This window comes from Halichoerus grypus, chromosome 4 (genome assembly GCF_964656455.1).
Source record: "Halichoerus grypus chromosome 4, mHalGry1.hap1.1, whole genome shotgun sequence".
NCBI classification, from domain to species: Eukaryota; Metazoa; Chordata; class Mammalia; order Carnivora; family Phocidae; genus Halichoerus; species Halichoerus grypus.
This window is the reverse complement of record NC_135715.1, coordinates 182,386,732-182,414,253: the sequence shown is the minus strand read 5'-3', so window position 1 is coordinate 182,414,253 and position 27,522 is coordinate 182,386,732. Positions and strand designations below refer to the sequence as shown.

Genomic DNA, 27,522 nt, shown 5'->3' with positions numbered 1-27,522 from the left:
CATATCACATTGACAGCACAACATGTTAATGGCTCCTCGTCTTGCCGATTCAGAATATAGTGAAAGTTTAAAATTATAAATGGCAGCTGTAATCATTCCAAAGTGATTTGCTGCATCTGAGGTTAAGTGTGCTTTTCTCTCTAGAGTTAGGAGGTCTAGGGGAAAAAAGTGATGACAATGTTCCCAATTACCCATCTGTTAAGAGCACAGATGACCTTCCCCATTAAGGTAACTCCTACCTCATGCGGGTGTCTGCAGAACCTCCCTCTCATCCTCAGGTAATCAAGGGGTGCCTGGGCTGCAGGGACCTCCAGGAGAAACAGGGGATCCTGGGCCAAGAGGCATGATGGGAGATCCAGGGGCATCAGGTCTTCCAGGAATAAAAGGTGAGTGGAAAGGAAACCCCACCCATGAGGGCAAATCAATAGCGCTTTTCTCGTGCTGCATGTCACCTCTGTTGGTCATGGCTCCTTACTCTTTCCCACATGCCCACCAAGTCCTTCCTCTTCTTTCTCACTCAGAGCTTCAGGCAGCTCATCTAGGCTCTCCACTTGCCTTCTACCAAAATATGGTGCTGCCTTTGTTGAGAGCATTTCCCCCAGTGTTTTCCATAATGTTCAGGCCTCTTCACTTACTCTCTCCTTGGATAGTTAAGCTCCTATTATGTTCCAAATTGTGTGTTAGACACTAGATGTACAATTCTGAAGAGAATAGACCTTGTTCTTGCCTTCAGGGATCTCATAGTGTAGTCGTGGAGACATATTAAAAACATACGTGTAAATAAATCTACATTTACCAATTGTGATAAGTGGAAGGAAAAGAATAAAAATGCTATGGAGAAAGAGTTACCAATATTCTTTATCTTTGTTAGATTAAAAAAACATTTTTTCCTGGTTGAATTTTTGGTCTTTATGGGTAATAGTAAACTGGTTATAAGTTTGGTTACAATAATACCATATATCCTATCGTATGTCATATTTATTTGTTGTTAACAAAGCTTCATGCCCCTCCATTCCTCCGTAGTCCTTACTCCTCTTCAGTCCATTTTTTCCCATTTTAGAAAAAAAAAAATGTTTTTCCTGGTTACTTTGTATATACTTCTAGCATGGCACCTATGTCCTACACATTTGTATGTTTAGAGGTCTTTCTCACCAAGTAGAATATGATTTTTGTATCCTTGGCACCCAGTGGATACCCAGTAAATCTCCTGGATGGTTATTGTAAGTATTTTTAAATTTGTGAATAAATTAATAGAGGACTGGACAAGTAGAAGAATGGACAACTGAGCTAATAGCTATGAAGTTGAGGGTCTTCACTTGAATAAGCAGACGAAGGGTCAAGCCTTACTTAGTAGATTTCTATAACTAACCTCCTCTCTCTCCTCCTTCCTCCCCTTAGCTTCTGCTAGGTGACTCATCCATGTACTAAATTTTGGCCAAATGGAAATTACCTCCACTCGGAAGAGTTGGAAACCCCTCCTTTGGGCTTAATTGTTTTATTGTTTTGAAAATCCAAATTAAAATTTTCCACGCTTTCATCTCTTCTCTCACCAAATAGCTTTCAAATCATGTTTGTTTTCCAACACGCAGTAGTGTGGTACATGTGACATGGTAGTATTCTGCAGAGAGGGGGGCCCTTTATTTTGGAGCGCTGGTACCTTACGTATTTCCATGTGGCCAAATATTACTTGGCTTCTGGTTCCCATAACTAAACAAGACATCTTTGTACTGTTCTTCTCCCTCTTCATTGACATTTAATGCAAAGTCCAGTGATTTGTGATAAATTTAGGATTTCAAGCAATGCCATAATTTTTTTAACGTTAAAAGTTTATCTAGTGATTGTGGCTGTTTGCTGTCCCTGGAAAATCCCTGTAGCCTCGGTGGGGTGTCCTTGGACACTTTTTCGAGTGTCTGGAAGATGAAATTGGTAAAAACCCAAAAGAAAACTTTTCCATTATTAACCACTCCTACTGCATTTCCCCTTCATCTCACCCTCCTAGTTTAATAAAAATAGCAAGGATTTTCAAACCTCTCAGTGCCATAACAATATAGACACTCAGTTTGACTAAAATCACTAGGCTCAGGTTGCTGTTGTTGATTTGTCCTGCCCTTGAATTAGTTTGCATTTATCACATAATTTCACTATGATATGTTATTTAAAAACTAATAGCCAATGACGTTGATTGAGTAACAGAATTACTCGAAAAATAATCTCCAACCACATCGGAGTTCTGTGCTATAAAATAATGAGTTTGTCACGAGAAGGTGAGGCAGTGACTCTGTCACCCCAAATACTCACCCCAGCACACAGACGACGGACGCGGCAGTGGTGCTTCCTGGCCACGCAGGGACACTGTGTCCCTGCAAACTGCCCAATGAACAACCGGTCTTTAAAAACCCAACCCGACCCAACTAAACCGCGAATACATTCCTAAAAACGAAAACGTCCACAATATAAATCCATTGTTGCAGTTTATCATGCTGATATAAAAATGAACCGTACTCCAGCAGAAACACTTTGATCTGAGAAACTAAATATTTGAAGTATGTTCTAAATAAGTCAAGGGGACTGATTATCTTGTTTGAACAAACCAGCTGTTGAACTCCAAAGTTGTTTGCTCTGCTGGAACGGGCCATGTGGATTCTGAGTCCTGCTTGTGTTCAGTCAGATTTAAACTCTAACTTAAACATATGCTAAAAATGGCTTGATTTGTAGATTTAAATTAAGTTCAAGCACATATGCCCTCTAAAGGGAAGACACTCGGTTCCTCGTTAGGCGTTCATGAGATTGGAATAATGAAAACCTAAAGACAACTGTCTGCTCCATGGCAACAACCATAACGATGTGGTTTGGGGTGTTTTGGCTGGTGGCAAGCGAAATGTTTCCTCAGAAATAAAGGCACCTAGAAATGTCGTTTATCTGGAAAGAAATGCCATGCATGTTACAGCTGTGGAAGTCATGGGAATGTTCTCCCCTCTTCTCCACTGAGAGGAGTGTCTTTCCAGCCCTGCCCCCACAGCACTTACCATTCCTGAAGTAATTGCCCATTTGTTCTGTCAGGTCAGGGACTGCTTCTCTCGTGCTCTCCATTGTCTTGTCAGCAGCTGTCACCGAGGACATTTGGGGACAGAAGCTCTGGGGCTTAGGAGACCATGTCTTTATGCTCTTGTCTCCTCAGTAGGCACTCATGTAGTTTCTGAACCAAAAATCATATATATCTTATTTCAGAATCTGTTTTGATACGTTTTCAACTGTGTTCGACCATTACCTGTAGTTACGTGGGTCCCTTTCCCATTGGCTTTCACGTTCGGGTGACCAGCTGTCCGGGTTTGCCTGGGATGGAGGGGTGCCTCAGGATGCCAGAACTGGGCAAGTCCCCCATGCACAGGGACGAGATGGTCACCCCATTTAAAGTATAAACCTGTACAAAGGCCACCGGGGATAGAGTAGCATTTTCAGGCTTTAGAACAAAAGAAAACCTCAGTGAGAACCCAGTCTCTGAGTGGGCTGGCTAACTGGGATGGAGGCTGTGATTCCCATTAGGTCTGGGGCAGGAGTTTCGATTCTCTGACTGGGGGGAGCGCGTGCTGTCCCATGAGCATAGGGAGGTGCAGCCTTATGTGAAGGGTGTTAAGCAGGAGGACGGCCAGAGAGGTGAATAAAAAATCCTCATTACCAAGGAATGTGCTTTGTTAGCCTAATTGCCTCTCATCTGCACTGTATATATTTTATGCATGAACAACTTTCTGATTTAGAGATGGGATTGATAAAAAGCTTTCAGTAAAAAGGAAAAATTGCCCTTAAAATCCTACCCAGATGTAGCTGCATTCGATTTAGAAAGATAACATTGGGTCAGATAAGGGTCGGCCAGTTCAACAATGGTGAGGGCCTGGGCCTGTGACAGCCCGGGATCTGGATGCGTTGATGGGACAATGGAGAGTTGGCAGAAGCTGAGACATTCCACCCCAGCTAAGTCCCCCAAGCCATCAATCTTGGTGGCTCCAGCTGGAGATCAAAACACATTGAAATAGCAAAGTGTTCTCAAAAAATTTATTATCATTTCAGATAGATTGCAATAAATATCCAGATTTGGCAGATGAAGAAGGTCTGTGTGTGCTTTTGGTGCAGACTTGAAAGGTTGGCTCATTAAGAGGAAAGAGGATTGAAAAATAAACTCAGCCAGAACTGTGAAAAGTGGTTAGGAAATAAGAGCTTTAGGAAAAATAAGGGTGCATTCCCATTTTTTTTTTTTTTTTTGGGTGGGGATGAGAGAATATGGCTCATTTGCACCAATCTAAAGTTTGAGTTTAAAAATAGAATAATGTCCATTTCAAGTACTGATAATAAATAGAGTGGAACTAGCTTAGTGTTCTCTCTTTTAATAAGAAGCCCACAGAGGACTTGCATTAATGAGTAGATAATAATTAGCACTTAAATTATTTATACACAAATGGATGCCTCTAACTTAATCAAATCTTATTCCTCCCATAAATCTACCAAAGAACATGTAACATGCAAATAGACATTGTACCCCCTCCTTCCCACAGCTTTCTCTCCACCCATTCACGTCCCAGCCCTCCCTGTGGTAAATTTTCTCATTCACTCATTCATGCATCCACTCACCCATTCAACCAACACGTATTGAACACCAACTGTGTGTCAGGAGACATGATAAATGGGGGCATGGGATGACTAATAAGACTTTATCTTGCACTCAATTAATTTACCCAAGTAATCCAGTCACCCAAAGACTTGCTTGTGGCATGGTGTGGGACAGGCACCAGCAGAAGGGCATCGGGGAGCTCTGTGTAGGTATCATGGGGTAGCTGAGGGCCATTTGATGTTTACTAAGGCATTACGATTGCAAAGGACAGGAATGTGGCCCTAAACTGAGTGAGGGGCTGGCTGGCTCTCAGCCTCCAATAAAGATCCACCAATGAATTTGGAAGGTCACCAGGTTTGGCCAGGGGCTGGGGAGAAGATTCTTTCCCCCAAATCAATGAGACAAGACATGTATGAGTCACCTGGCGGAGGGCTCAGCTCCCGGAACTGTTCTGTAGGTCTCAGTCGTCTGCCTTCTTCCTTTCCTCCCTCTGTCCTTCCCTCTGTCTGTCCCTTGTTTCCTTCCTCTACTCCCTCCCTATAAATCTATACACTTATATATCTATATGTTATAATATAAATGTATTATAGATACCTTAAACATTTATATATTTATGAATCTATAGATTGATAGGTGTTCAGTGTTCACGTGAAGTCAGGCTGGTAGATATCTCCTTGGAGGACTACCCTGATGCCTGGCAGAAAGAGATCATACCTAATTACAGAGACAGGAATTTTCAGTGATCGTTATGAAATAAATTTAGTTTCAGTAAAGAGATATCAGAGTGGTTTGTTTTGAAAGAAGTAGTGGCAAAGAAATAGCGCCAACCAAAGTTGGCCTGCAAGCTTCTTCTTTCTGAGTAGTATGGTACTTGAAGAAAAGTTAGGTAGGTCATGTATTCCCCAGTTTGTCACAGACCCCACCTGTCCTTATTGTCTTACTACATTTACCTGACTAGATCCTGAAGAAATTAGTATCTACAGACCATGGTGGAGTGGACAGGTTCTGAGCCTGGGAGGAAGGAGGCCTGGGTTTGCTCTAGTCCAATCTCTTTTCTCTCGTCTAGGATGAGTTCATTGTCATAGAACCGAAGGTCCCTTCCTACACCAAGATTCAGTAATTCTAGACTGTATCTGGATAGAGAGAGAGATGGTCATAAACCAAGAGAAGTATGTTAAAACCAAAGAAATGTGTTAAGCTGTCTTGCAGACAATGTCCATCAAATGAATGTGTTAAGTAATAACCACTGGCATGGATTTAGCCTTGATAATGACATCTAGACAGTGCGACCTCATGGCTCCCGCCTGGACAATCTGTCGGTGGCCATCAGCGAGTCGTCCCCTGGGCGGTGCCTGTGCCCGGTGGCCGGTGAACTTCAACACTGGGTCTTCCCTGGTGGATCACAGGCCTGTGATGTGTTTCAGGTCCCTCCGGGTCGCCCGGTCTGAACGGCTTGCATGGTTTAAAGGGTCAGAAAGGAGCCAAGGGCACTTCAGGTAAGAGAAAATCCTTTGCAGAAGATTGAACTGCGGTCAGCAGCCTCAGATACTGGTGGTATTCCTTCACTACACAGGATTTGGGGTGCCGAACTAAGAAATTGGCTTACCTGAGAGACACAGTATTGGACTGTTCTTAGTACTGAAGACGACTTCTCTAAAAAGGACCCCTGAGAAAACCCAATTTAAGAAGGAATAGATGGTTACCAGTGACTTCTGTTGATGTTGCTTGGGATTATCTCTCTGCTAAAAATATTCTGAATAATTGCATAGGTGGAACTCGAATTTTAAATGTTACAAATAACAGATAGTTGGGAGGTTTTTTCTTTTTGGTATTCAGTGTAGTGATGGCAAGTACGACCACGTGGGTCTAATGAGTACCTTTTGCGCCCCCAGTGGGCTGCTGCTTAAACAAATGACCTGAACAAGTCGCTGTTATCTTTGCTATCCCGAACAGGCTAATCATCAACAACTGCATTGGAGCTTGTTCTGGTATCTTAACATAGTGCTTGTTTGTTGCTTAAGTGTCTCAGAAAAACAGCCCACAACCAGACAGGGCAGATGGACTCAGACATGGAGGTTTGAGGGTGTTTGGGCAGAGGGTTGGATTGTCGCACCACCGGGTTTGACGCAATTGCTGGAGAGAGACAGAATCTTGATACAGTGTGGAAGGCCAAGAATTAATTTAGATCACATTGGATTCATTTTAGAGGCTCCTCCACATGGCCTGATAAAATGTGTGCCTCCCCCAAGAAACCAGTGATGTTCTCCCGCTTCAGTGTGAAATTCCGCAATGGTTATTTACATGCCAGTTTCCACCTTAAATTTCAAACCAGTGTATTCATAATTCCTTATGGCTGGATCTCATTTGGTTTCACTCTGGGGTAGAGGTTGGAACGTTGATACGCTTTTGTTTTTTTGGTTTTGTTTTAACCGGGGAAATAACCATAAAATAAGCCCATGGCTGACCTGCGGCTGACCTGCGCTGTGGTGGGGCGTAAGAGGGTACGTAACGGCCCACCCAGGGAGCGTTTTCAGCCTTGGGGCCACCCTGCAGCAGGTGGTCGGTCTCAGCACAACCCGCTGGGTCCCTGTCACCCCGTCTGGAAGCAGTTCTTTTCCAGGAGCCACAACAGGGACAAACAGGGAGAAGACGCAGTACTAATGCTGTTTCCCTCGCCAAGGTTTGCACGACGTGGGCCCACCTGGTCCAGTGGGCGTACCCGGGCTGAAGGGGGAGACGGGAGACCCTGGGAGCCCGGGAATTTCTCCCCCAGGCCTTTCTGGAGGAAGAGGTCCCCCCGGCCCCCCAGGTAAGACGCAGCATGCTTTGCCCCTCTTAATAACTAAATCAGAACCTTCCAACCGTGAGGAGGCTGACATCTGAACACGTCCCTCCCCAGGGAGACCTGGATCCCCTGGTCCTGCAGGTGCCGCCGGAAGAGCTCCTAAAGGGGACATTCCTGACCCAGGTCCCCCTGGAGATCAGGGACCTCCTGGCCCCGACGGTCCAAGAGGTATGAGAAAATCCTGGCAAAGGATGGTGACACTCCCTTCCTTAGATGCCGCCAGCTCCGGAGGGACGTCGGACCGGAGAACGGCAGAGCTGAAGCCCCTTAGCAGCGCCGCCAGGCGGGCGGATGGGGAAGGCGGGGGGTGTGGGCGGTGCGGGGCTGTCAGGCCCAGCCCGGGCCGGGGCTCTCGGGCACCAGCTCTCTGGGGACGCGCTCTGACCCTCAGCGGGGCACTCCAGGCGCCAGCCCCAGCACGGTGCTGAGCACGAGGGTGCAGAAGCCTCCGGCCGGAGGGAGTCTCACGCTGCCCGGTGGTCTCCGGCTCCGGCCATGAGAACCACCGCGCCCCCGGCCAGTGTGACTGTGCCCGGGCCTGGCACACACACAAACAGAGTCTCTTCAAGTGCGGCTCCCAGTACATGTCGTTCCTCTCGGCACTTGGCAGGGACGAAGTCCAGCAAGGCAGTATTTCACAGAGTGGGGTCTGACCGGAGCCGGCTGGGGCCTGGGGCTTTTGCAAAGGGCGGACAATCATGTTGGTGATAGCTCCTAGCGCTCCTTCAGACAGACCCAACCCACTGCCTTTACAGCTTTAGGATTTTGGTCAGGGTGAGCTAAAAGATTATGGGATTCTGTCTGATGCTGGGAAAAATTAAAATGCTCAAAAATACCCTAGGCAGTGTAGAAGTTAAGTAGGAGTAGAATTTTGGCTCACTTCCTGGGTGTAGACCCCTGTTTTCAAATAGGATTAAATATTTAATTGAGTGAATATTCCTTTTCCATCAGCCAGATTTTTCTCAAAAGCCTGTCATCTATGTGTCTGTTCGCCCGTCCATCCATCCTTCTACCTATCATATTAAAGCAGTGGGATGACAATGCAAAGAAAAGCCATAAACCCCTGCTTCCAAAAGGGCTGGCTTGGAAGGGAAGGAAGGCTTTCTGTAGCCTCATTTGTCTAACAGTTACTAACACCATTTACACCGTCTCCCAGCTTGGGGGCTCCGTGAGACAATCCCTGTTTCGCTTCTGATATTGTTGACTTTTTTATTCTTCTGATTCCCTCCATCTCTTGCTTGCATTCAGTTACTTTTCTTAAGGAGCTCTCAGGTAGCCCGCAGTCACATTTGTCTTTGACTGAAAGAAGTTTTTTGCCTCCTCCCTGTGGTTAGGAGTGCCCGGGCCCCCAGGCCCCCCTGGGAGTGTCGACGTTCTGAAAGGGGAACCAGGAGACTGTGGTCTGCCGGGGCCTCCTGGTCCCCCGGGCCCACCCGGCCCTCCAGGACACAAAGGCTTCCCAGGATGTGATGGAAAAGATGGCCAGAAAGGTAGGAATGCACATTGTTCCTTAAGTAGTGCCTGAAGACTTTTATTATCTTGCCCTTCAGGGTCTGGGTTTCTGCACCCCTGGGAGGTAACTTCATTTCCTATGGATGTAGTCACTGCATTTCTAAAGTGCCCTGAATTTCCCAGAGTCCTCAAGTTTGGGGAACAGTTGGACGAGTGAAAAGAAGAAACACAAGTTCATCTTCAGCCCCTAATAACATACTTGATAATCTTCTAGACCAGAACTAACAACAGAAATAGAACACAAGCTATGCATGTAATGAAAAGGCATGGTAGCCCCATTTGAAAAAGTAAAAAGAAATAAGTGACATGAACTTTCATATTTCCTTTAACAGAATATATTCAAGTATTACTGCGTTAGCATATCATCATTGATATAAATTACAAGTGCAACGACCAGGGCTGTTGGTACGACCTAATCCCTCTCCCAGCTAAGACACTCCTCCTCCCCAGCTTTGAAGTCTGGTTCGTGTCTCAGCATACAAGACACCCCAGTTTGGACGCGCTGATTCCAAGTGTTGAGTAGCCACATGCTGTTTGTGGCTTCTGTAGTGGACAGTTCGATTTTAGACTGCTGACCTTGCTCTTTTATTTTCATGAGAGAGTCTCCATTATTGGATTCCCCCAATTTTTAAAGCCAAAATATTTTTTAATTCACTTTTACCTAACTGCTAATATTTGGGGATGTGAGCTTTTGGTCACCAGGTTTCAGAGAATTATTCAGTTCATAGAACTTTTTTGTTGAAAAGGGACCAATAATGGTTATCATTTTGTTCCTTATGTCATAGATAAGGAAGCTGGATAGAGAAGCAACTGTCAAAGTCAGCCCAATAACTGGCACTCTGCCTGACTTCTGAACCGAGTGTGAAATAAAGCAAAAGATTAGGGCAAAATGAAGATCAAAATTACCACAAGGCTGCCATGACAACAGTGCAAATGGCATCCCTGTAATGGTGCAGTGCACAACCTGCACAACAGTACACAACAACCCTCTTCAACTTTATTAGCAATAAAATCAATTTTAGAGAATGTGGCTTATATCTGCAGGTATGTGGGCTTCCAATTATCGAACCCCAGAATTGGATAAACAGGCAAGCATGCTGGTTACCAAAGGGAAGGAAGAGGCTAGCTATATAACCTTGTTCCTTTCCCAAATAGACACTCCTTCTTCCCAGTTGCTACTCTAGAGAATGAACCTCCACCTGGAAATATTCTTCAGGATTGGGAAAATATTATGCAGTATAAGTAACAGCAACCAACAAAAGGATATACAACGACTTAGAAATATTGATGAAACCACTAAGCATGCTTCTTAACTCCCATCCCTGTGGGCGTATGGTCCAAAGAGTGTTTAACTGTGGAAAGGAGGAGGGATTTTCTTCATTTTACCTTTTCAGACTTAAACAGTGGGAAATATTTGATCTAGTCCACAAACATTTATTAGGTACCTACAGGAATATAACAGTGAGCAGGTTTAAACAGTCCCCACTCATACTCAGTGTAGAGTTTCATTGGGGAAGACAGACATTCACACTAAAGGATCCATCAATATAAACTGAGGCAGGTGCTCCGAGTAAGGGACACTCTTCTATGACAGCACATCAAGAGCAAGTGGAGTTGGGTTGGGGTCCCAGAGGGGGTTTCCCCAAGGAAGTGAGGCTTGGTAGGCATAGAAGAAGAGAGGGAACCTCACGCATGAGGCGCTGAGTGGCTGGCGGGGCTGAAACAGGAGATTGTGAGGAAGAGAGGCAGGAGCTCAGGGCCAGGAGGCACATTGTCCCACGTGGCCAAGCCCATCCCCTATTTTCCCTTCACTCCCAGTCCTCTGTCTCCAGAGAAAGTTCAGGATGACAGGGCTTTTCATTCTATTTTAGTCTTGTCTTGATCATGAAACCATTTTCCTTACTCCTTTTGATGGACTCTTGTTTTTCCTTCAGACAGAGGCAGCTCTTAGCTTTACAGAAAAAGTGAGAGGCTCATCTGGATTCTAAGGCTGACTTTGCCCTGAATTTTGTTGGGGTGAATCTCTGAGTTCAGTCCACCTGACTGTCATTGTCTTGATATTGCTCCATTCCAGTGCCCCTGTCTTTATGTTCCTTTTAGGACCAATAGGATTCCCAGGGCTGCAGGGGCCACAAGGACTTCCTGGGCTCCCCGGGGAGAAGGGTTTACCTGGCATTCCAGGCAGACAAGGGCAACCCGGTCTTCCAGGTAAGCTCCTAATGCCTAATGATCTCACCCAGCAGCCTACAGGCAGCCTTTTGTTTCAATATTTACTGTGAGGGTCGACTTGAAGCAAGTAATTTATTCTCAAATTGCCTGCAATTTCTAAGAGTTAAGCTGTATTTATTTCAGGCCTCACTACACAATCTTATGTTTGGTAAACTAATATTTATTATTAGAATGAGTAAGTTTGCAAATTAGGAGCTGATTTTACAGAAACATTTCTAAGTTAAATAAATCTGTGTTTCCCTCACACAAGAGGCAAAGGCTGATTTGATTACTGTATGTGAGGACCATATTCATTTCTCTCCCTGAATTCCCACTGATTTTCCTAGATGTTTTATTTAACTTTTTTTGTAAAACACATTAGTTCCTACAAAGACAAAAAGGCTATTCAATTTAAGCTCAGTCGACAGCATGTTTTCAACATAGGATCAAAATAGGCCAAGGAAAATTTGGGAGGGCAAACAGACATGCGTATTTGAGATTGGCAGAAATAATATCTTTTGAGATCCTAAACCAATATTACGGTAATGTGATGTCAGTTCGGAATATTTTGCAATCTCCTAAATTAGTGCTTTAGTCCAAAGAATAAATAAATTGCACTGCTTTACGATGGATCACAGAACAACATGACAAATAGCTTATACTTGGATTCATCTCATATTTCCTTTCTGTGCATAACCTATAAACCTTGGCTAAATAATATGAAATTTTCAGAAGCCTGCCTATAGAACAGAATTTCTATATATGTAAAATTAGGGTATATTTGCTATAAGAAATCAACTCATTTTATATTGTACAAGAGAGCTTCATTTCACATTTTTCTAGATGTGAAAGCTCTATTATTAAATCAGAGCTGTTCTTGTCAGTAACATTGATGTGGACTTAGTTATGTAAATAAGATGCTGTCATTTTGCTCATCATTGATGCCATCCTCAGGTTATTATGTATATTCTCAAATAACCCATGTCACTTTTGTCCTAATTGACAAATTCAAAATCTCTTTCCACCATATGAAAATCGTTGCATGGCTTCAATTTTTGACTTTGGATCACTCCAGGTCCCAGAGGTAAGTGCTGTTATAAAATCAGTAATTTCCTCTACATCTGGCTTCTACTTATTTCTATACTGGCCTTTTTCATTGTACTTGTGAGTTATACTTTGTTACATTTTCATAGATGGGATGCTGTAATTATATGAGGCATCAGTACCCTCGCTTCCTCATTACAGATATGGTAACCATATATTAGAGCATTCTAAAGCCGAGTCTCATTATAGGTTGTCAGGGCAGAGTAGACACTCAGCTTACATAATTTCAATTCAGGCGCAGAGTGTGAGTGCTTTCTCTGTCAAATGCTACAGCACATACCCATATAAGTTTCTTTTATAAATTCTACAATATAAATACATAGAACATCCCTAAGATAAGTAGTATCAACAACCTGAAAAGATGGGTCCTTCACACCCAGTAAGGGGCTGTGACAAGGTTTTCCCATAACATTGAAGTCCATTTCCAAGGAACAAATTTCTTTGCGTGTTACAAGGAAAATGCTGTTATTCTTTTCAACTAAGTGTTCACCACAATGCAGAAACAACATATTATTTCATGTCTGGGGTTTCCAAAGAGACTAAAAAGAGTTTCTTAAAAGAAAAAAAGAAACTCAGTGAGTGTACACATTTTTGTTCTTTCCAGGCATCTCTTTATTAACCCTAATGAAAATTTGCCCTGAATGCAGGGTCCTTACACAAGAGACACTTTGGCCCCTTTCATTCAGCTTCTGGTTTATTAAAAAGTAAAGAAAAGCAAAATCAGAATTTAAAAAGAATCCTACTCTTTTAAATGTTTCTATTTAAAAATTACAGTTGCAGGATGCCTGGGTGGCTCAGTTGGGTAAGTGTCTGCCTTTGGCTCAGGTCATGATCCTGGGGTCCTGGGATGGAGCCCCGCATCAGGCTCTTTGCTGGGTGGGGAGCCTGCTTCTCCCTCTGCCTGCCACTCCCCCTGCTCGTGCGTACGCTCTCTCTCTGCCAAATAAATAAATAAAATCTTTTAAAAAATAAAAATAAAAATTACAGTTTCATATTTAATGTTTCCACTTCCATCCTTTTAGTGTCTCTCTGTGTTTGCATGTATAAACTCATTTGAAGATAACATTAGAGTCCTAACTATGAAGCACCAGCCAAATGCCTACCCTCCCCCCCCCACCCCCGTTCCCTTACCTGCTTCCTTCACTCCACCAGAATCCACAAGGTGATTCAGGGAAAATAGGAAATATTCATATGCATCTCCCTCAAGTCACCGAGAGTGGAAAAGCCACATTTTACATTAAACTGTATGTACTGTAAAAATACACATGTGGTTTTATACAATATTTTATAAGAGATTAAATTCCAAACAGCTGACAAGGGTTCAAGTCTGTTTTTTTTTAAAAGGTTTATTTATTTGAGAGCAAGAGAGAGAGCATGAGCTGGAGGAGGGGCAGAAGGAGAGGGAGAGAGAGAGAGAGAATCCTCAGGCAGGCTCCCACTGAGCACGGAGCTGGATGCGGGACTCGATCTCAGGACCCTGAAATCATGACCTGAGCTGAAATCAAGAGCCGGACGCTCAACCAACTGAGTCACATGGGTGCCCTGGGTTCGAGTCTGTTTTGCACAGACATACTAACTACTGGGTCACCTACGTTGTCACTATGGCCAGATTTTCTACAGTTTTCTTGCTGCCTAATCACTGCTGTTCTTACACTTATTTTGCACATTTGCATGAATTTTAACAAAACCACAACTGATAAGCAGTGTGTTTTTAAAATATGTTGTATTTCTTGGAATTCATCACGCAGATGTGAAGAGTTCTGTAGGTCTTATGGTGTCCTGGTTACGGGCACAGGTTTAGACCCAGGCCATCTTTGATTTAATCTAGACTCTGCCATGTGTTAGCTGTGTGACCTTAGATATGTCAATCATTTCCCTGAGCCTGGGTTTTCTTACCTGTAATACTCTAATAACAGCGGCGCATACACACACAGGCTTGTTGGGAGCCTTTCATTGTAAAGCACTTAGCACGGGACCTCGCACATGATAAGGCATTCAAGAAGTGTTAGCTGTTATCATTATTGGTTAGTGTTATTATGATTTCTTTTCCCTTGTGGAGTATTTGCAGGGTGACCGAATGAAGCTTTAGGAAAAACTATCTTAAACATGTGAACATAACCAAAAAGGAAAAACACGCAAATCTTTAGAGCAGTGATTCTCCAATAAGATCTGCAGATCAGCACCGTTAGCCTCACCCGGGAACATGTTACACTAGCCCAGACCTATGTGCTCAGAAACTCTGGGCTCTGACCAGCCGGCCAGATGATTGTGATGCGCTAAAGTCAGAACTAGAGCTTCTTAGCGCTGAACAGTGAGGGAGCCCTGGCTGACACTGGAGTCATCCGGGGAGCTCTCCCACTGCTACCTGTGACCGGCACCTGAAGATCGGAAATCCAGTGAAGGTCACCAAACTATTGCTGCCCCAATCAGCCTTCACTATTCTGTTCTTGTTTGGCTTCCTCTGAGATCCCATTCACTCACTCACTCACTCAGTCGTGTATTTAACACAGTGCTTTCTGGAAAGTTTCTCACGCGACCCCCAGTGAACAGAAGTCCCGTTTTCATGGAGCTTATTTTGGGCTGTTGAACACTCTGGAGGGGACAGAAGGAGCTTGTTTGTAAGGTTGGAATCTGTCACACAAGTGGTGATTGCAATTTCAGGTGAACCAGGGCCACCTGCCGATGTGGAGTCCTGCCCCCGAATCCCTGGGCTTCCCGGGGTACCAGGCCCAAGAGGACCAGAAGGAGCCATGGGGGTCCCTGGAGCAAGAGGGCCTCCAGGACCAGGTATGAGGCTCACACTGGTTGTTCATTTATCTGCATCAGATGCTGTTGGAAGGAAAATCTAGGTGTCTTGCTATGTAGTTTTTAGCATGGAGCCTAAACACCTCGTGAGTAGGAAGCAATGTAATCTCCTTCCTCTTACACAGTTTTCTACATTTCTTCCAAGGTTTGCTCATGTCCTCACTGGATCGGCACAAGCCTACTATTTTTATGTTGAACTCCTACTTGAATGTCTCCTACGTGGGCAGCTTTGGGGCACGAGGTTTTGAAGCCCCTTGTACGACAGAGTAGATGCTCTATTAATAGTCATTAATAGCTGTTGACTTGATTTTGAATTACAAACACTTGAATTGAAGCTCAGTGGAGCAGAAACAGCCTAGGAGAAGGGGGGAAGGAAGTGTCTCGCTTGGAGGAAGGACAGAGAAAGGGGAAGGGTCATTCTAAATTATGGTCATGACCGGAGTGTTCATTTAATTGATTTGCTCATTGCTCATTGTCAGGGGTAGCAGGATCCTTATTTAAGCACTCCAACCAAACCATTCCTTTAAAAACTATCTTCCAGATGCTTTATTTTCTCTTCACAGATCCCCATCACACTGGTCACTGACAAAGAAATTAGGGAGTCCAGGCTGGCAGCTCAAGGTCACTGATCTCTTCAGACCAATTGGCAGTGCCCGGGATTCTAGATAGCCTGTGTGCAAATTACCCGAGGAGGCAGGAGGCCATTCTCTCTCCTGGCTTCCCACTGCCCAGGTGTGGCCTTGGCTCTTTCTGGTTCGGGGACAAAGGAATTGGAAATAGAACTTGAGTTTTGCATCACCTGTGTGTGTGTGTGTGTGTGTGTGTGTGTGTGTGTGTTTCCCCAAAGCCAAATAGCTAAGGGCCCAAAAGATATCCCCTCTGTTGGCGTCTGAGAAGTTGTTGGGTAGCGTCCAGAACCTGGAGCCTCCCTCATACTGGTAGGCGTTTTGGTTTGTTTGTGTTTGCTGCACCGCATCGTGTTTATGCACTAAGTTAATTGGGTGTCACTTGGAGCAACTTCCATTAACAGCGTGGGGGACACTGGGAAGTGAGCATAGGTCTTTGTCACTCACTGCATGGATCAAGCTCTGCGTCCGTCAGAATCACTCGTCACTCAACCTACTTTTTTTGTGTGTGTGTGTTGTTTTATACCTTTATTTGACAATCAGCGATTAGTTCTCATCCACATTAACTGTCTGTAGATTTTTGAAAGTGGAGACAGGTACATAGGTAACCAGTGTGTAGAGCTTGTTTGGTGAATCTTCCTCCTCGGTATGTTTTCTGGACAACTGCATAGGGATACGGTATGGAACATTCCTTATTCCTTTGGCCCAGACAGCTTTGTTGAGCCTGGTGTCAATGCGCTCATCTGGAGTTCCCATCTCCTTCATGACAAATTTCTGGATCTCTTTGAGTGCCCGAGGGGCACGCTTCCTGAAACCCACTCCATGGATGTGCTCGTGAATGTTGATGGTGTATTCTCTGGTCACTACCTTGTTGATGGCAGAACGGCCCTTCTTCTTCTTGCCACCCTTCTTCGCGGGAGCCATTCTGCCGGGGCCCCGGTTGGAAAGGAAGCCACTCAACCTACTTTTCAAACCAACCCCGTTGTTATGTATACAGTTGCAACTGAGGGCTGGGACCCCCCCACACACACATATATACACACCCCTTTAAAAAAATCCACTTTCAAGTAGACGATATGGCCAGTACTGGGGTTCTGCAAATTTATTTCAGTAAATACTTCCAGATCCTCTGTGCTCTTTAGAAAGTATGGTACTAGGTGTTGTGGGCAACACAAACATGAGTAAGATGTGTTTTTCCCTCCAGTGCCTCACAGCCTCATGGCAGAAATCGCTGGCCGAACATAAGTAACTCTAAATAATGGGAGTTCATAGTCTGTGTTTTCGAGGAGTTTCTGGCAAAGGGCTGAGGACAATGGGACCGGAGAGGTGAACTTTAGTGTGGAGGGCTGCAGGACTGCTGAGACCGAGGCAAGAGCCGGCCTTTGAACAGAGCCTATAAGGAGAGACAGGGCTTTGAGGAACCAGACTTTCCAACAGGGAGATGGCGGGGGCACAGGTGGGGTAGGTCAGCTGCATACTTGCTACTCAAAGTGTGGTCCAAGGACCAGTAGCCACTCAGGCACAGACCTACCAAGTTAAAATCTGCATTTTAACAAGATCCCAGAATATTTATATGTATATTCAAGTTTGAGAAACCCTAACCATATGATATGAGTGCTGTCCTTAAAAGAGTCAGCTAAGAGCGACACCATCCCTAGGGACTCAGTCCTCGCTATGGAGGGGCTGGAAACGAGAGCGATGCCTCCTCCCAGACCAATGGGATGCAGAAGGGGGCAGACCCCGAGGATCAGTGTTTTGGAAAAGCTCCCCAGATGACCCGCTGCTGCCCCCAATACCAGTTGAGACCAGTTGGGCGGTTGGGCTCACCCATTGAGGTGGCTTTGGAAAAGAACCAAAGAAAGTAACTGAGAAGAAAAAAACAAATGGGCAAATAGTTATCTTGGGCACATTCAGGATTCTCTGTCCATAGATTGTGGGTTTCTGAAAGAGCGCTGACAGGCAACACTACATGGGCCCAGCTGCGACTGATCACCTGTCATCTCTCGTTCTGCCCAACTTGGGGTCGGATGAGCTTATCTGGTTGCAGGTGGCCTCAGAAGGTCTTCTCTGGCTTCCTGTGCCCTCTCCTTATTGATGTCACTGACCCTGCCTGCTGGCAGTGGGGGCACCTGAGGCCACTGTTGCGCCACAAAATGTGACAGTTATGTTAAAAAAAAAAGACAATTGCACAGCCCTTCCCGTGAGGGGCCACCCATTGGTCTCACAGTGGTGCTGCGCTGCTCCATGGCTCAGCTTCCCTGGAGCTCCTTTCTGCCCTCCCCCCAAGCACCCACTCCCACGCCAGTGTTCCCTTTTGGCTCCCTCTTCTCTGACATGGGCCTCCAGCTCTTGCTATAAAGGACCCTCTTTGCCTGCAGTATATTCCTTGGCCCCCTTCCCCTGCCTGTTTCTGCTGGTCACCCTGGATACATTGGCCACACTGTCCAGTTGCTGAAAAGCAATAAGTCTATCCTGAGGGTCCAAAGTGGCTGAACCCTGACTGACTTGGGTCATCTTCAGGGCATGTGGCTCGTCATCTGTCCTCTCCTGAAGGTGATTCTTTCAGCTCGGTGTTGGGGGTCATATGTGCTGCCCCCGAGGTCGGTTGCGAAGGATCAGCTGCCACTGGGAAGGACCACCTCCACTTCAAATGACATTGTTGGCTTCTTCTTGTTTTCCCTTCCGAACCTCTTTCATTGCTAAGCTGATTTTGTAACCTGGTGCTGTAGCCGAGATCTATACAGAAAAAAACAAAGTTCTGGCTCTTTGCTGCCCAGTGTGAGTGGGTAACAGCCACACTAAATATAATTTGTTTCTGTTAAGAGTCCTCCACCATGGAAGGCCTCCAGTTTTTCTGCTAGCACGTCTCTTTGATCTATAACTTTTCCTTCCCCGGGGGGCCCTCAAAGGCTGGGGCTTCCTGGGATGAACACAAAGGTGGTTTCCATAACAGTTTGAACTGTTACTGCCTAATGGACATCCCCACATCCTGTTAGAGTGTGTTTAATCTTCAAGTCAACATGTGACGCTTTCCGAGGAGGTAATCCATCAAACACTGGAGGGCTTTTAGATGTAGCCCTAGTCCTTAAAACAAGTTCCAAGTGGAGAACAACTCCACATAGGGAAAGCCGTAGGCACACAACTCGGTTAAAAAGGCCTTCCTTCCTATCTCTGGAAATTGCCTGACAATTTCTCCAAAGGGAACAAAGCCTATATCTCAATATCTTGTGGGGGAGCTCTTTCCCCAGATCGACAGTGATCCTGCCACACGTTGATATTTCAGGAAGATGCCTGTGGCCTTTTCAATGATCAGACCGTTTGTTGGCTTGTCAACACTTGGGCAGCCCTTTCCAGAATAGCACAGTGGCCCCAGGTTGCAATCATCTCGTGGGGTGGGAGAGATAAAAGAATGCTCTGAGCTCACCATCAGGGCCCTGTGTTCCTTCCGAAGTAACTGATGTTCCCTTTGAAGCTGATGGCACGGAATATGCCAGCCAGCGCACAGCAGCCCCACCCGGAAAGAGGTTTCTGCCCAGTTACTGGAAAGGAGAGGGCATCTCTCACCCAGATGGGGAGAGGGAGAGGTTTCCTTTCTCACCTCCTGAATGATGATCATGGACAGAATGCAGTCCAGGAACTGCATGACAATCCAAGGGAATTTGTTTAAAACCCAAGGAAGTGGAAAGTGAAATGACAGTACCCCAAAAGCCAGGCATACTGGGGATACCAGCATGGGATGTGGAGGGGATGGACTGGCTGGTGGTGGGGACAGAGGAGATTTGCATGGGACACTCTCAAGCAGGCAATATTAGAACAGGATTTCAAAAGCAGTGAGGTTTGGAGGGGCATGCATTTCAAATGGCTGTAAGAGGGGGTTCTGTGGGAGACAGGAAACTGAGTGGGACATTCAGCTGATCACCCGAGCATCCAGTCCCCCGCTCTCAACCCTCAGGTAGCTCCCCACTCCCTTGAAGAACAAGTCCAAGAGTGAAAACGTGAGCCCTCTCTGACTTCATGGTTCGTTTTAGGCTAATTCGTGGCAGAGAGAAAGATAGAACAGAGAGAGCGGGAAAGGGAGAGTGAAGAACAGGTAGAAACCAGAACCCTTGGGGGGCTAGTAATGCAGGGAATTCAGGCTAATGGCAAAACACTCCTCCACAGCCAAGGACCCTATCTGCTACTCATGAGAGGAGATTGTGGCTAATGATTTGATGCCTCGGACATAAGGAACCAAACATTGAACCCCTCGAGTATCCGTGTGACTGCTGCCAGGCCCCCAGTTTACGTCCTCCAGGGGGCGCACCTGAGCTCCGCAGCTTGTCATGAAGCCTGCCTGGGCGCGGTTGGTTCCTCAACACGCAGGACTGGCTCTGTCACCTTCCTGACCCTCAGTCTCCCCACTGGCAGGCTGGCATACGAGAGCGCCTGGTCATGTGGCTGTTGAGAAGACCAAATTGGCTAATCCACGTAAAGGGTGGTACCTCCCACCCTGTGAACCCTCAATTATTATTTTAAAAAACTGCTGCTCTTATCTTGCTCCAAATGTAACTTGACTCCCAACTGAATCCTATTAAGTTTTACTTATTCCTCCACTCAGCTTTCTTAAAAAAATCATTAATAAGGATAATATTTAATTATAGACATCATATATGTTCGATATAAAAAAAAATTAAATATACAAGAATATAAAGAAACGTGAAGACCTCTCTTCCAACATCTCCCTGGTCTGGCTCCAAATCCTGGCTCTGCCCATGACTGGCTTATTACTTAAGCAAATGGCTTGATCTCTCAGAGCCTAATGACCCCACCACCAAGCCGAGATAGTACAATCCCAACTCCATGTATCTGGCAAGACGACGTGAGCGAATGCAGTGTAGTCCGAAGGGGGAGCCCCGGGCCGGAAGGGCTAGCCGCTGTCCTGCTGTTCTCACCAATGCCGTCGTGAACTCTCATGCAGGGTGCAAAGGAGAGTCTGGGCCAGATGGCAGGAGGGGTGAGGATGGACTCCCAGGGTCCCCTGGGCCTCCTGGAAGCAAAGGGGACACGGGAGAAGCCGGCTGCCCTGGAGTACCAGGTAAAAATTTTCAGCTTCTCTTTTTTTCATTGACACCATAGATCTGGGAACTGTGTATGAGATCCCTGGCCTCTCAAGCGGCTTTCCAAACTGATCCTATTAAAAGCATTTGCCTCAGATGTGGACTCACCAGGTATTAGGGAGGCAGAAGCAGCAAGAGTGGAACAGGATGAATCCCCCATGTTCTGACTGATCCCCAGCCACCAAAAAGATGAGTCAAGGCCTTCTTCCCCCGTTTAGTATTTCCCCAAACCACTATGCATTACCATAAAAGACTCAGCCTTTCCCAAGGCAAGCCTGGCCTTGTGTGGGATCGCTACTGAGAGGCCGTGAGGAAGATGAGGGTGGCAGGGGTGTTCTCGCCCTCCACGACTGGCCGAATCACTTGGCCTCAGTTTTCGGAGTTCCCTTCATCTTATTGCACAACTGTGGATGCATTTATATAGAATACAAGGCTCCTTCTTAAGAAAAAAATTGGGGAGTAGGCATTGGGTGAGGAGAGAGGTAAGACATGACAGAATAGTAATTTGAAATATAACGTGCCAGGTAACATTGCTGGATGCTGGGGACCCCAAGACTCCCAGGTACAGTCTCATCTTCGCAGAGGATCTCCCGGGTTGTTAATGAGGAGTGAAGGGGGCTAGTGATGTCTGTAACAAAACGGAGCCTACAGCTCAGCCTCAGTCAGTTGCTGTGTGTAGAGGGGAGAGTTCCATGCTGCCTACACCCTGCTTTCCAAGTCCAAGACCCCCGCCGTGCAGTCTGGACTGGTCAAACGGAACAGGGGGTCAGGCCAGATCCAGCGTACAAGCTACCACGTTGTAACCTCTGGTTTACAGTATAGATGGGGAGAGCCTGCCAATCTTCCAGAAATGAGTTTAAAAAAAAACAAACAACTTTTGGTTTCCCCTTGGCTCTTGGCAATTAGAAGTAGCCATTGGCTTCCTTCAGTGGGCCAGCCCCTTAGAGATGCTACAAGAGACAGCCCTGCTGGCATCGTGCAGAGCTACTCAGTTCCCACCTGCCGGCAAGAATGCCCGAACTAGGGCTTCCTTCCTCCTCCCTGCCTCCTAAAAGAAGGTCCAAGTGGTGCATGTGGGTCCCAATCCCTTGCCTTTCCTGGATATGCCAGAACTGTGGGAGAGGTCTGGGAGGGGTAAGGAAGACCCGCTTTGACAATCACCAGGCTCCCAGTCCAGTCTGAGAAGGTCACACATACCTGGGAGGTCACACGGCAGGGGTGACACCACCCCATCTTTTTCTTCTCAGCATTTATCACTTCCTAACACATTTTATGGTTTGTCATTTCTCTTGTTCAAGTAGAATGTAAGCTCTAGGAGGGCAGGGAGTTTTGTCTGCTCACTGTTTTCTTTTTGTTTTGTTTTTTGTAGTTTCAAGTTCTTATTTAAATCCCAGCTGGTTAACATACAGTGTAACATTAGTTTCAGGAGTAGAAGTTAGTGATCCATCACTTACATGTAACACCCAGGGCTCTTCCCAACAAGTGCCCTCCTTAATCCCCATCAGCCATTTAACCCATCCCCCCTTCACCTCCCCTCCCGCATCTGTTTTTATGCTAAATTAATCTGACCACCTGGGAGATGCTTGGAATAAATACTTGCTGAGTGAGTTGTTTGTATATTATTGCAGTCCTGTCAGGGGCCACTCCTGAGACCGGCCCTGTCATGCTCCTCTCTGCTCCCTGGGTGCTCAGAACGGAGGTGCTCAGAAGTGCTTGTTAAAGCAACCCCCTTAACCTGCCTCCATTTTTTTTTTCTTTATTCCTCCAGGCCCTCCTGGGCCCATTGGGGACCCTGGGCCCAAAGGGTTTGGGCCTGGATACCTCAGTGGCTTCCTCCTGGTTCTCCACAGTCAGACGGATCGCGAACCCGCCTGCCCCGCGGGCATGCCCAGGCTCTGGACGGGCTACAGCCTCTTATACTTGGAAGGACAGGAGAAGGCGCACAATCAGGACCTTGGTATGTGTGGGGCACGTGGTCGTCCACGGCCGTCGCTTAGGAGGACAGCTTTTGGGTTAATTTTACAGACTCATCAACATCTTCAGGGATCACTCCTCTCCCGTGGAGTTTTCTCTTTTGAAACAAGCATGCTAATTGCCAGTGAATTCTATGAAAGCAGCGATCCTGTGGGGCACCAGAGCAGCTCAGTCTGGCTACAGTACTTACCATCTGGCTACTGACTCATTTTTAGAAAATGATCCTTCCTCAGCAGGTTCAATTTAACTCTTATATAAAGTGTAGTCTTTACCTCCAAAAGTACATTATTTAATCAGGCCGTGGTCAGTTCCTGTGTTTACATGTCAAATGGCGCATCCACAGCGGCCGGGGGGCGGTTAGATGATGTGCGATTAGCCGGCACCAGCTCCCCGCCCCACTCCAGCTGGTTTTTTAAATTATAGGACTTGATTTTGGGAGTCATCCCTTGGTGCTGCTTGTCTGTTTTCTTATTTCTTTGAGAGAGTATGCGCAGGCACACATGGGAGTCAGGCGAGGGGCAGAGGGAGAGAAACTCAAGCTGACTCCCCGCTGAGCCAGGAGCCTGACACGGGTTGATCCCAGGACCCTGAGACCAGGACCTGAGCCGAAACCAAGTCAGACGCTTAACTGACTGAGCCACTCAGGCGCCCCACGTGTCCATTCGCATTAGTAGATCTGTAAGCTGCAAGGACTGATTTCGAGTCAGGAGTTTACCCCGGTGCTGGCAAACGCGGTCTCACCCAGATGGTGGTGGTTGGGTAGTGGGTGCAGGAGGGACATGACAGCAGGGGGCGCTGATGGAGGGGGAGCCTCTCACTGCCCTCCCTGGGCTATGACCCCTGCTCTTAGCAGGGGTGGGCAGGAGCGCAGGCCTAGCTGTGGCAGTTGCTTACAGGTCGTTCCCCGTTGGGCTTAGCCGTGGCCCTTCCCAGTAGAGGGCCTGGGGTCAGGGGGAAGGAAGAAGTAATGTTAGTATTTTGGCTCTTTTACTTCTCGCCTCCTCGCCGCCCCCTTGCCTGGCCTCTGTGCCATCCGTCTCCTCCCACCCCGGTCAGCCAGAGCGTCCTCACAAAGCTCTGCAGAGCCCTGGGATAAAATCTAAGCTCCTTACAAGACAGACAAAACCCCGCAGCCTCTGGTCTGACTTCTCTCTGGACCCCTGAGACACACAGACACACAGACACACAGACGTCCACCCCCCCCCACCCCCCCACGGAATTCCTTTGATTTCTTTGAGCTCCACACTCCCTCACCTCTGGCCCTCTCTCCTGCTCTGTCTCCTCCTCTGAAGAGTCACCATCTTCAAACCTGGCCAAATCCCGTTCGTATTTCAGGTCCTAGCATAGATCCATTCTTCCGGGTATCCTCTCCGAAGTCCCCGTGCGCCTGCCTCCTCACTCCTAGGGCTGGCCATGCTGTGTGTTGACGGCCCAAATGCCCAGCCGTGTCCCCAGCCAAGCCAGGGCGTGAGCTTTGTGGAGACAGAACTGGACTAACCGCACCCCTCCAGCGGCTGGCCCATTGCTCGGTTCGGTTCCCGAGGGAATGAGGAGTGACTGAGTGGATGAGGGCTGGCCCCGGGACCAGGGAGGTGGCAGAAACGGTCGGGCGCGTACCCTGCGCTCCCCGCCTGCCACAGAAGCGGGCTTTGGCAGGTGCATCTGGGCGGCGGAACGCGTGGCTGCGGAGGGCGCGCGCGGGCAAGGTCCCTGCGCACCGCCGGCCCGGCGCCTCGCCCACCACCTTGCCTCGTGTTCCCTCCCAAGGGCTGGCAGGGTCTTGCCTCCCCATGTTTAGCACGCTGCCCTTCGCCTACTGCAACATCCACCAAGTGTGCCACTACGGCCAGAGGAACGACCGGTCCTACTGGCTGGCGAGCGCCGCGCCGCTGCCCGGGACGCCGCTGTCGGAGGAGGAGATCCGCCCGTACATCAGCCGCTGTGCGGTGTGCGAGGCCCCGGGGCCCGTGGTGGCTCTGCACAGCCAGGACCAGTCCATCCCCCCGTGCCCGCGGACCTGGAGGAGCCTGTGGATCGGGTACTCGTTCCTGATGGTGAGCCCCTGCGCGCCCCCCGTGCCCCCCGGGGACCCCAGGAGCTCTGCCGGAGGGACAGACAGCACTAGGACGTGGGGTCGTGAAGCCCACCCCAAACCCCAGCCTGTCGAGATGCGGGGCCGTTCCTTCTTACTGCCGATCCGGGTTTTTTTGTTTGTTTGTTTGTTTTTATGATTCTGCGAGGGTGTAGACATTGGATTTGTCTCAGTCCCCCCAGAGAAAGTGGTTTCATTTTGTGTCCCCCGCTCCTTGCCTCGGGGGATCCTAGTCAGCTATTCCTGGGAGCCCTCCACGTGGCGCGGACTGGGCCTGGGGTCGTCTGCCCGTGTCTGAGCCCTAACTCTGTCTTGTCCTGGCAGCACACAGGGGCCGGGGACCAGGGAGGAGGGCAGGCCCTCATGTCCCCTGGCAGCTGTCTGGAAGATTTCCGAGCCGCACCGTTCCTCGAATGCCAAGGCAGGCAGGGAACTTGCCACTTTTTTGCAAACGAGTATAGCTTCTGGCTGACGACAGTGAGACCTGACTTGCAGTTTTCGTCGGCACCCTCACCAGACACCTTAAAAGAGAGTCAGGCCCAGCGCCGGAGGGTCAGCAGGTGCCAGGTGTGCCTGAAGCACAGCTAGAGAACCCACAGCTCGCCAGCGTGTGGCCAGGAGAAACTTCCTCGGGGCCCCCGGGGGCCCAGGCTGCGCTAAGACATTAATGGTGCTCATTTCAGACTCCGGCTTCAGCTGCCCCTTCCGTTTATGTGGTTTTTCCCACTGACCTCTCATCCCTTCCTCTGTTCGGGGCAGATTAGCAAATGCTCCTCGTATGGATTTGTTTGGACCGACCAATCTTGATGAAACCCAGATATCCTTATGTTTTTGCGGATGATGGAAGAGCCAGCTTTATTGAAAATGATGCTAATTCACAGGAAGGCAAAGAGATGATAAAGGCCAGATTACAAATTACATTACTGAGAACTTCACTCATTGGTTAATAGCACCTCAAACAATTGAAGTCAATTACTCTGTAATACAGTGGGCTTCCGGATGGATTTTTATAGGAAAAAAAATAAATAGGCCGACAAATGAAACTAGAAAGTAGAGATTTCCAACATCTCAAAATGATTTCTTCTGTAATCTGTTTCCCCATGCACTTTAAATAATTGTGAAACCGTGACCCAAGAAGATGTAAAAAAAAAAAAAAAAAAAAAAAGAAGAAAGAAAGAAAGAAAGAAAAGAAAGAAAAAACCCACACAGCCAGTGTTAACAGTTCATTTCAAAGCAGAATGAATCATTATGCCAGGAAGGACCCCAGTGGCTGGATTCCGGAGATGCTACATTAGCATAAACACATCACAGATGAACATAAAACGTGTTCTCTTCTGCATTTTTCAGAGAATGGAAATGCCTACTTTGGCAACCCTTTTTGAAAAGTAGCATTTATGGAAAAAATTATATTCAATAAGGGATTAAGAGCCTTAGAGCTATTAATGAATATTAAGGCAGTGATTCACAAAAATGGACTCCCCATTGCAGTGAACTTCCAAACAGACGGCATTTGCCCAGTCGGGGTCCAGCTAGTCTTCGGTGTGCGCACGCTAATGGGACTGAAGCCACATGGGGCTCACTCAGACGCACCAGCTCACACAAAGCATCCTGCTCCCCTCCCCAGGAGCGCCTGCAGAGCTGCCTCGAACGAAGCCTGCCACGGACGCTTTTCCTCCAAAACATAATGGCATTTCATACCGGGAAGTGACAGAGCTATCATTATGCACTTGGGAGAAAATTAAGGGCCGGCTTAATTAAACTTAGGTAAGAAGATTCATTTAAGTCATGGTCACCCCGCCAGGAAGATATGGTGCTATTTTAGAAAAAAATAAAAAATAAAAACAACCTACAATTTGAATTTTATGTGCCTGTTACTGGTTTTTACAGAAGCATCTTGTTTTTCCAATTTCAAAAAAATTCTTCTATTTTTTGTCAGTATCCTACCAAGGCAGCAGTTTGACATTTGGTATTAATATTTTCTATAAAAGTTTAGAAGATATGTCAATTTAGAATGAGTAGTTTTCTGAATAGCAAAAGATACATTTCCTATTCTGATAGGGATTCAGTGGTCTAATCCTAAAAACCAGAAACCTTGTTGGAAATAAATTGGAGGAAACCTGCCTTCCTTATTTAAAAACACGTCATTTTAGAAAAAACTAAAGAAATTTCTCATGAGCAAGTGACACTCATTTTCGTGCTTAGTTTCAACGCGCTTAAAAATAATTGAGAGAAGAAAAACGTAATAAAATTTTGTTTATAAGATGTTTTCCTTGCCAAACATTGATTAGCAATGAGCTCTTATATGTAGAACATATTTCAAATGAGCCTTGTTATGGGCTACTCCCGGGATGGCAATTTATTTTCATACTTTCCAGTAAAAAGAAAAAAAAATGTACATTTTAAGATGAAAACAGAGTATTTCCTGGTTCATTTGACCCATTTATTGATTGTTTTTAATCGTGCTATGGCATGTTACGTATTTTTGAGCACCTGAAATTAAGCCAATTTCAACCTCGTTTATAATTATTACACTTTTCTGTTCCCCAAGTTTTGTTATGTGTTACCAAATGTCAAGCCTTCTAAAATTTCATCTTGTTCATTCATGAATTTGGTCTGAGAACATTTTCTGGGAAGAGATAAGGGTGAGAAATAGAACG

General features: G+C 46.6%; 1 protein-coding gene and 1 pseudogene across 1 annotated transcript in view; one reads left to right on the top strand and one right to left on the bottom strand.

The window, feature by feature from the left end:
• COL4A4 (collagen type IV alpha 4 chain) overlaps positions 1-26,723 on the top strand; it is a 118,371-nt gene extending 91,648 nt beyond the window's left edge. Inside the window, exons 37-48 of the mRNA XM_036073722.2 lie at positions 279-386; positions 6,028-6,099; positions 7,284-7,412; positions 7,503-7,616; positions 8,783-8,938; positions 11,061-11,168; positions 12,244-12,252; positions 14,934-15,059; positions 20,661-20,777; positions 22,568-22,756; positions 24,541-24,827; positions 25,190-26,723. Coding sequence (XP_035929615.2) covers positions 279-386; positions 6,028-6,099; positions 7,284-7,412; positions 7,503-7,616; positions 8,783-8,938; positions 11,061-11,168; positions 12,244-12,252; positions 14,934-15,059; positions 20,661-20,777; positions 22,568-22,756; positions 24,541-24,827; positions 25,190-25,453 — 1,679 coding nt within the window. The 3' untranslated portion in view covers positions 25,454-26,723. The remainder of the gene's footprint in view (positions 1-278; positions 387-6,027; positions 6,100-7,283; positions 7,413-7,502; positions 7,617-8,782; positions 8,939-11,060; positions 11,169-12,243; positions 12,253-14,933; positions 15,060-20,660; positions 20,778-22,567; positions 22,757-24,540; positions 24,828-25,189) is intronic.
• On the bottom strand, positions 16,227-16,627 carry LOC118524024 (large ribosomal subunit protein eL31 pseudogene; annotated as a pseudogene).
• Positions 26,724-27,522: the final 799 nt, after the last annotated feature.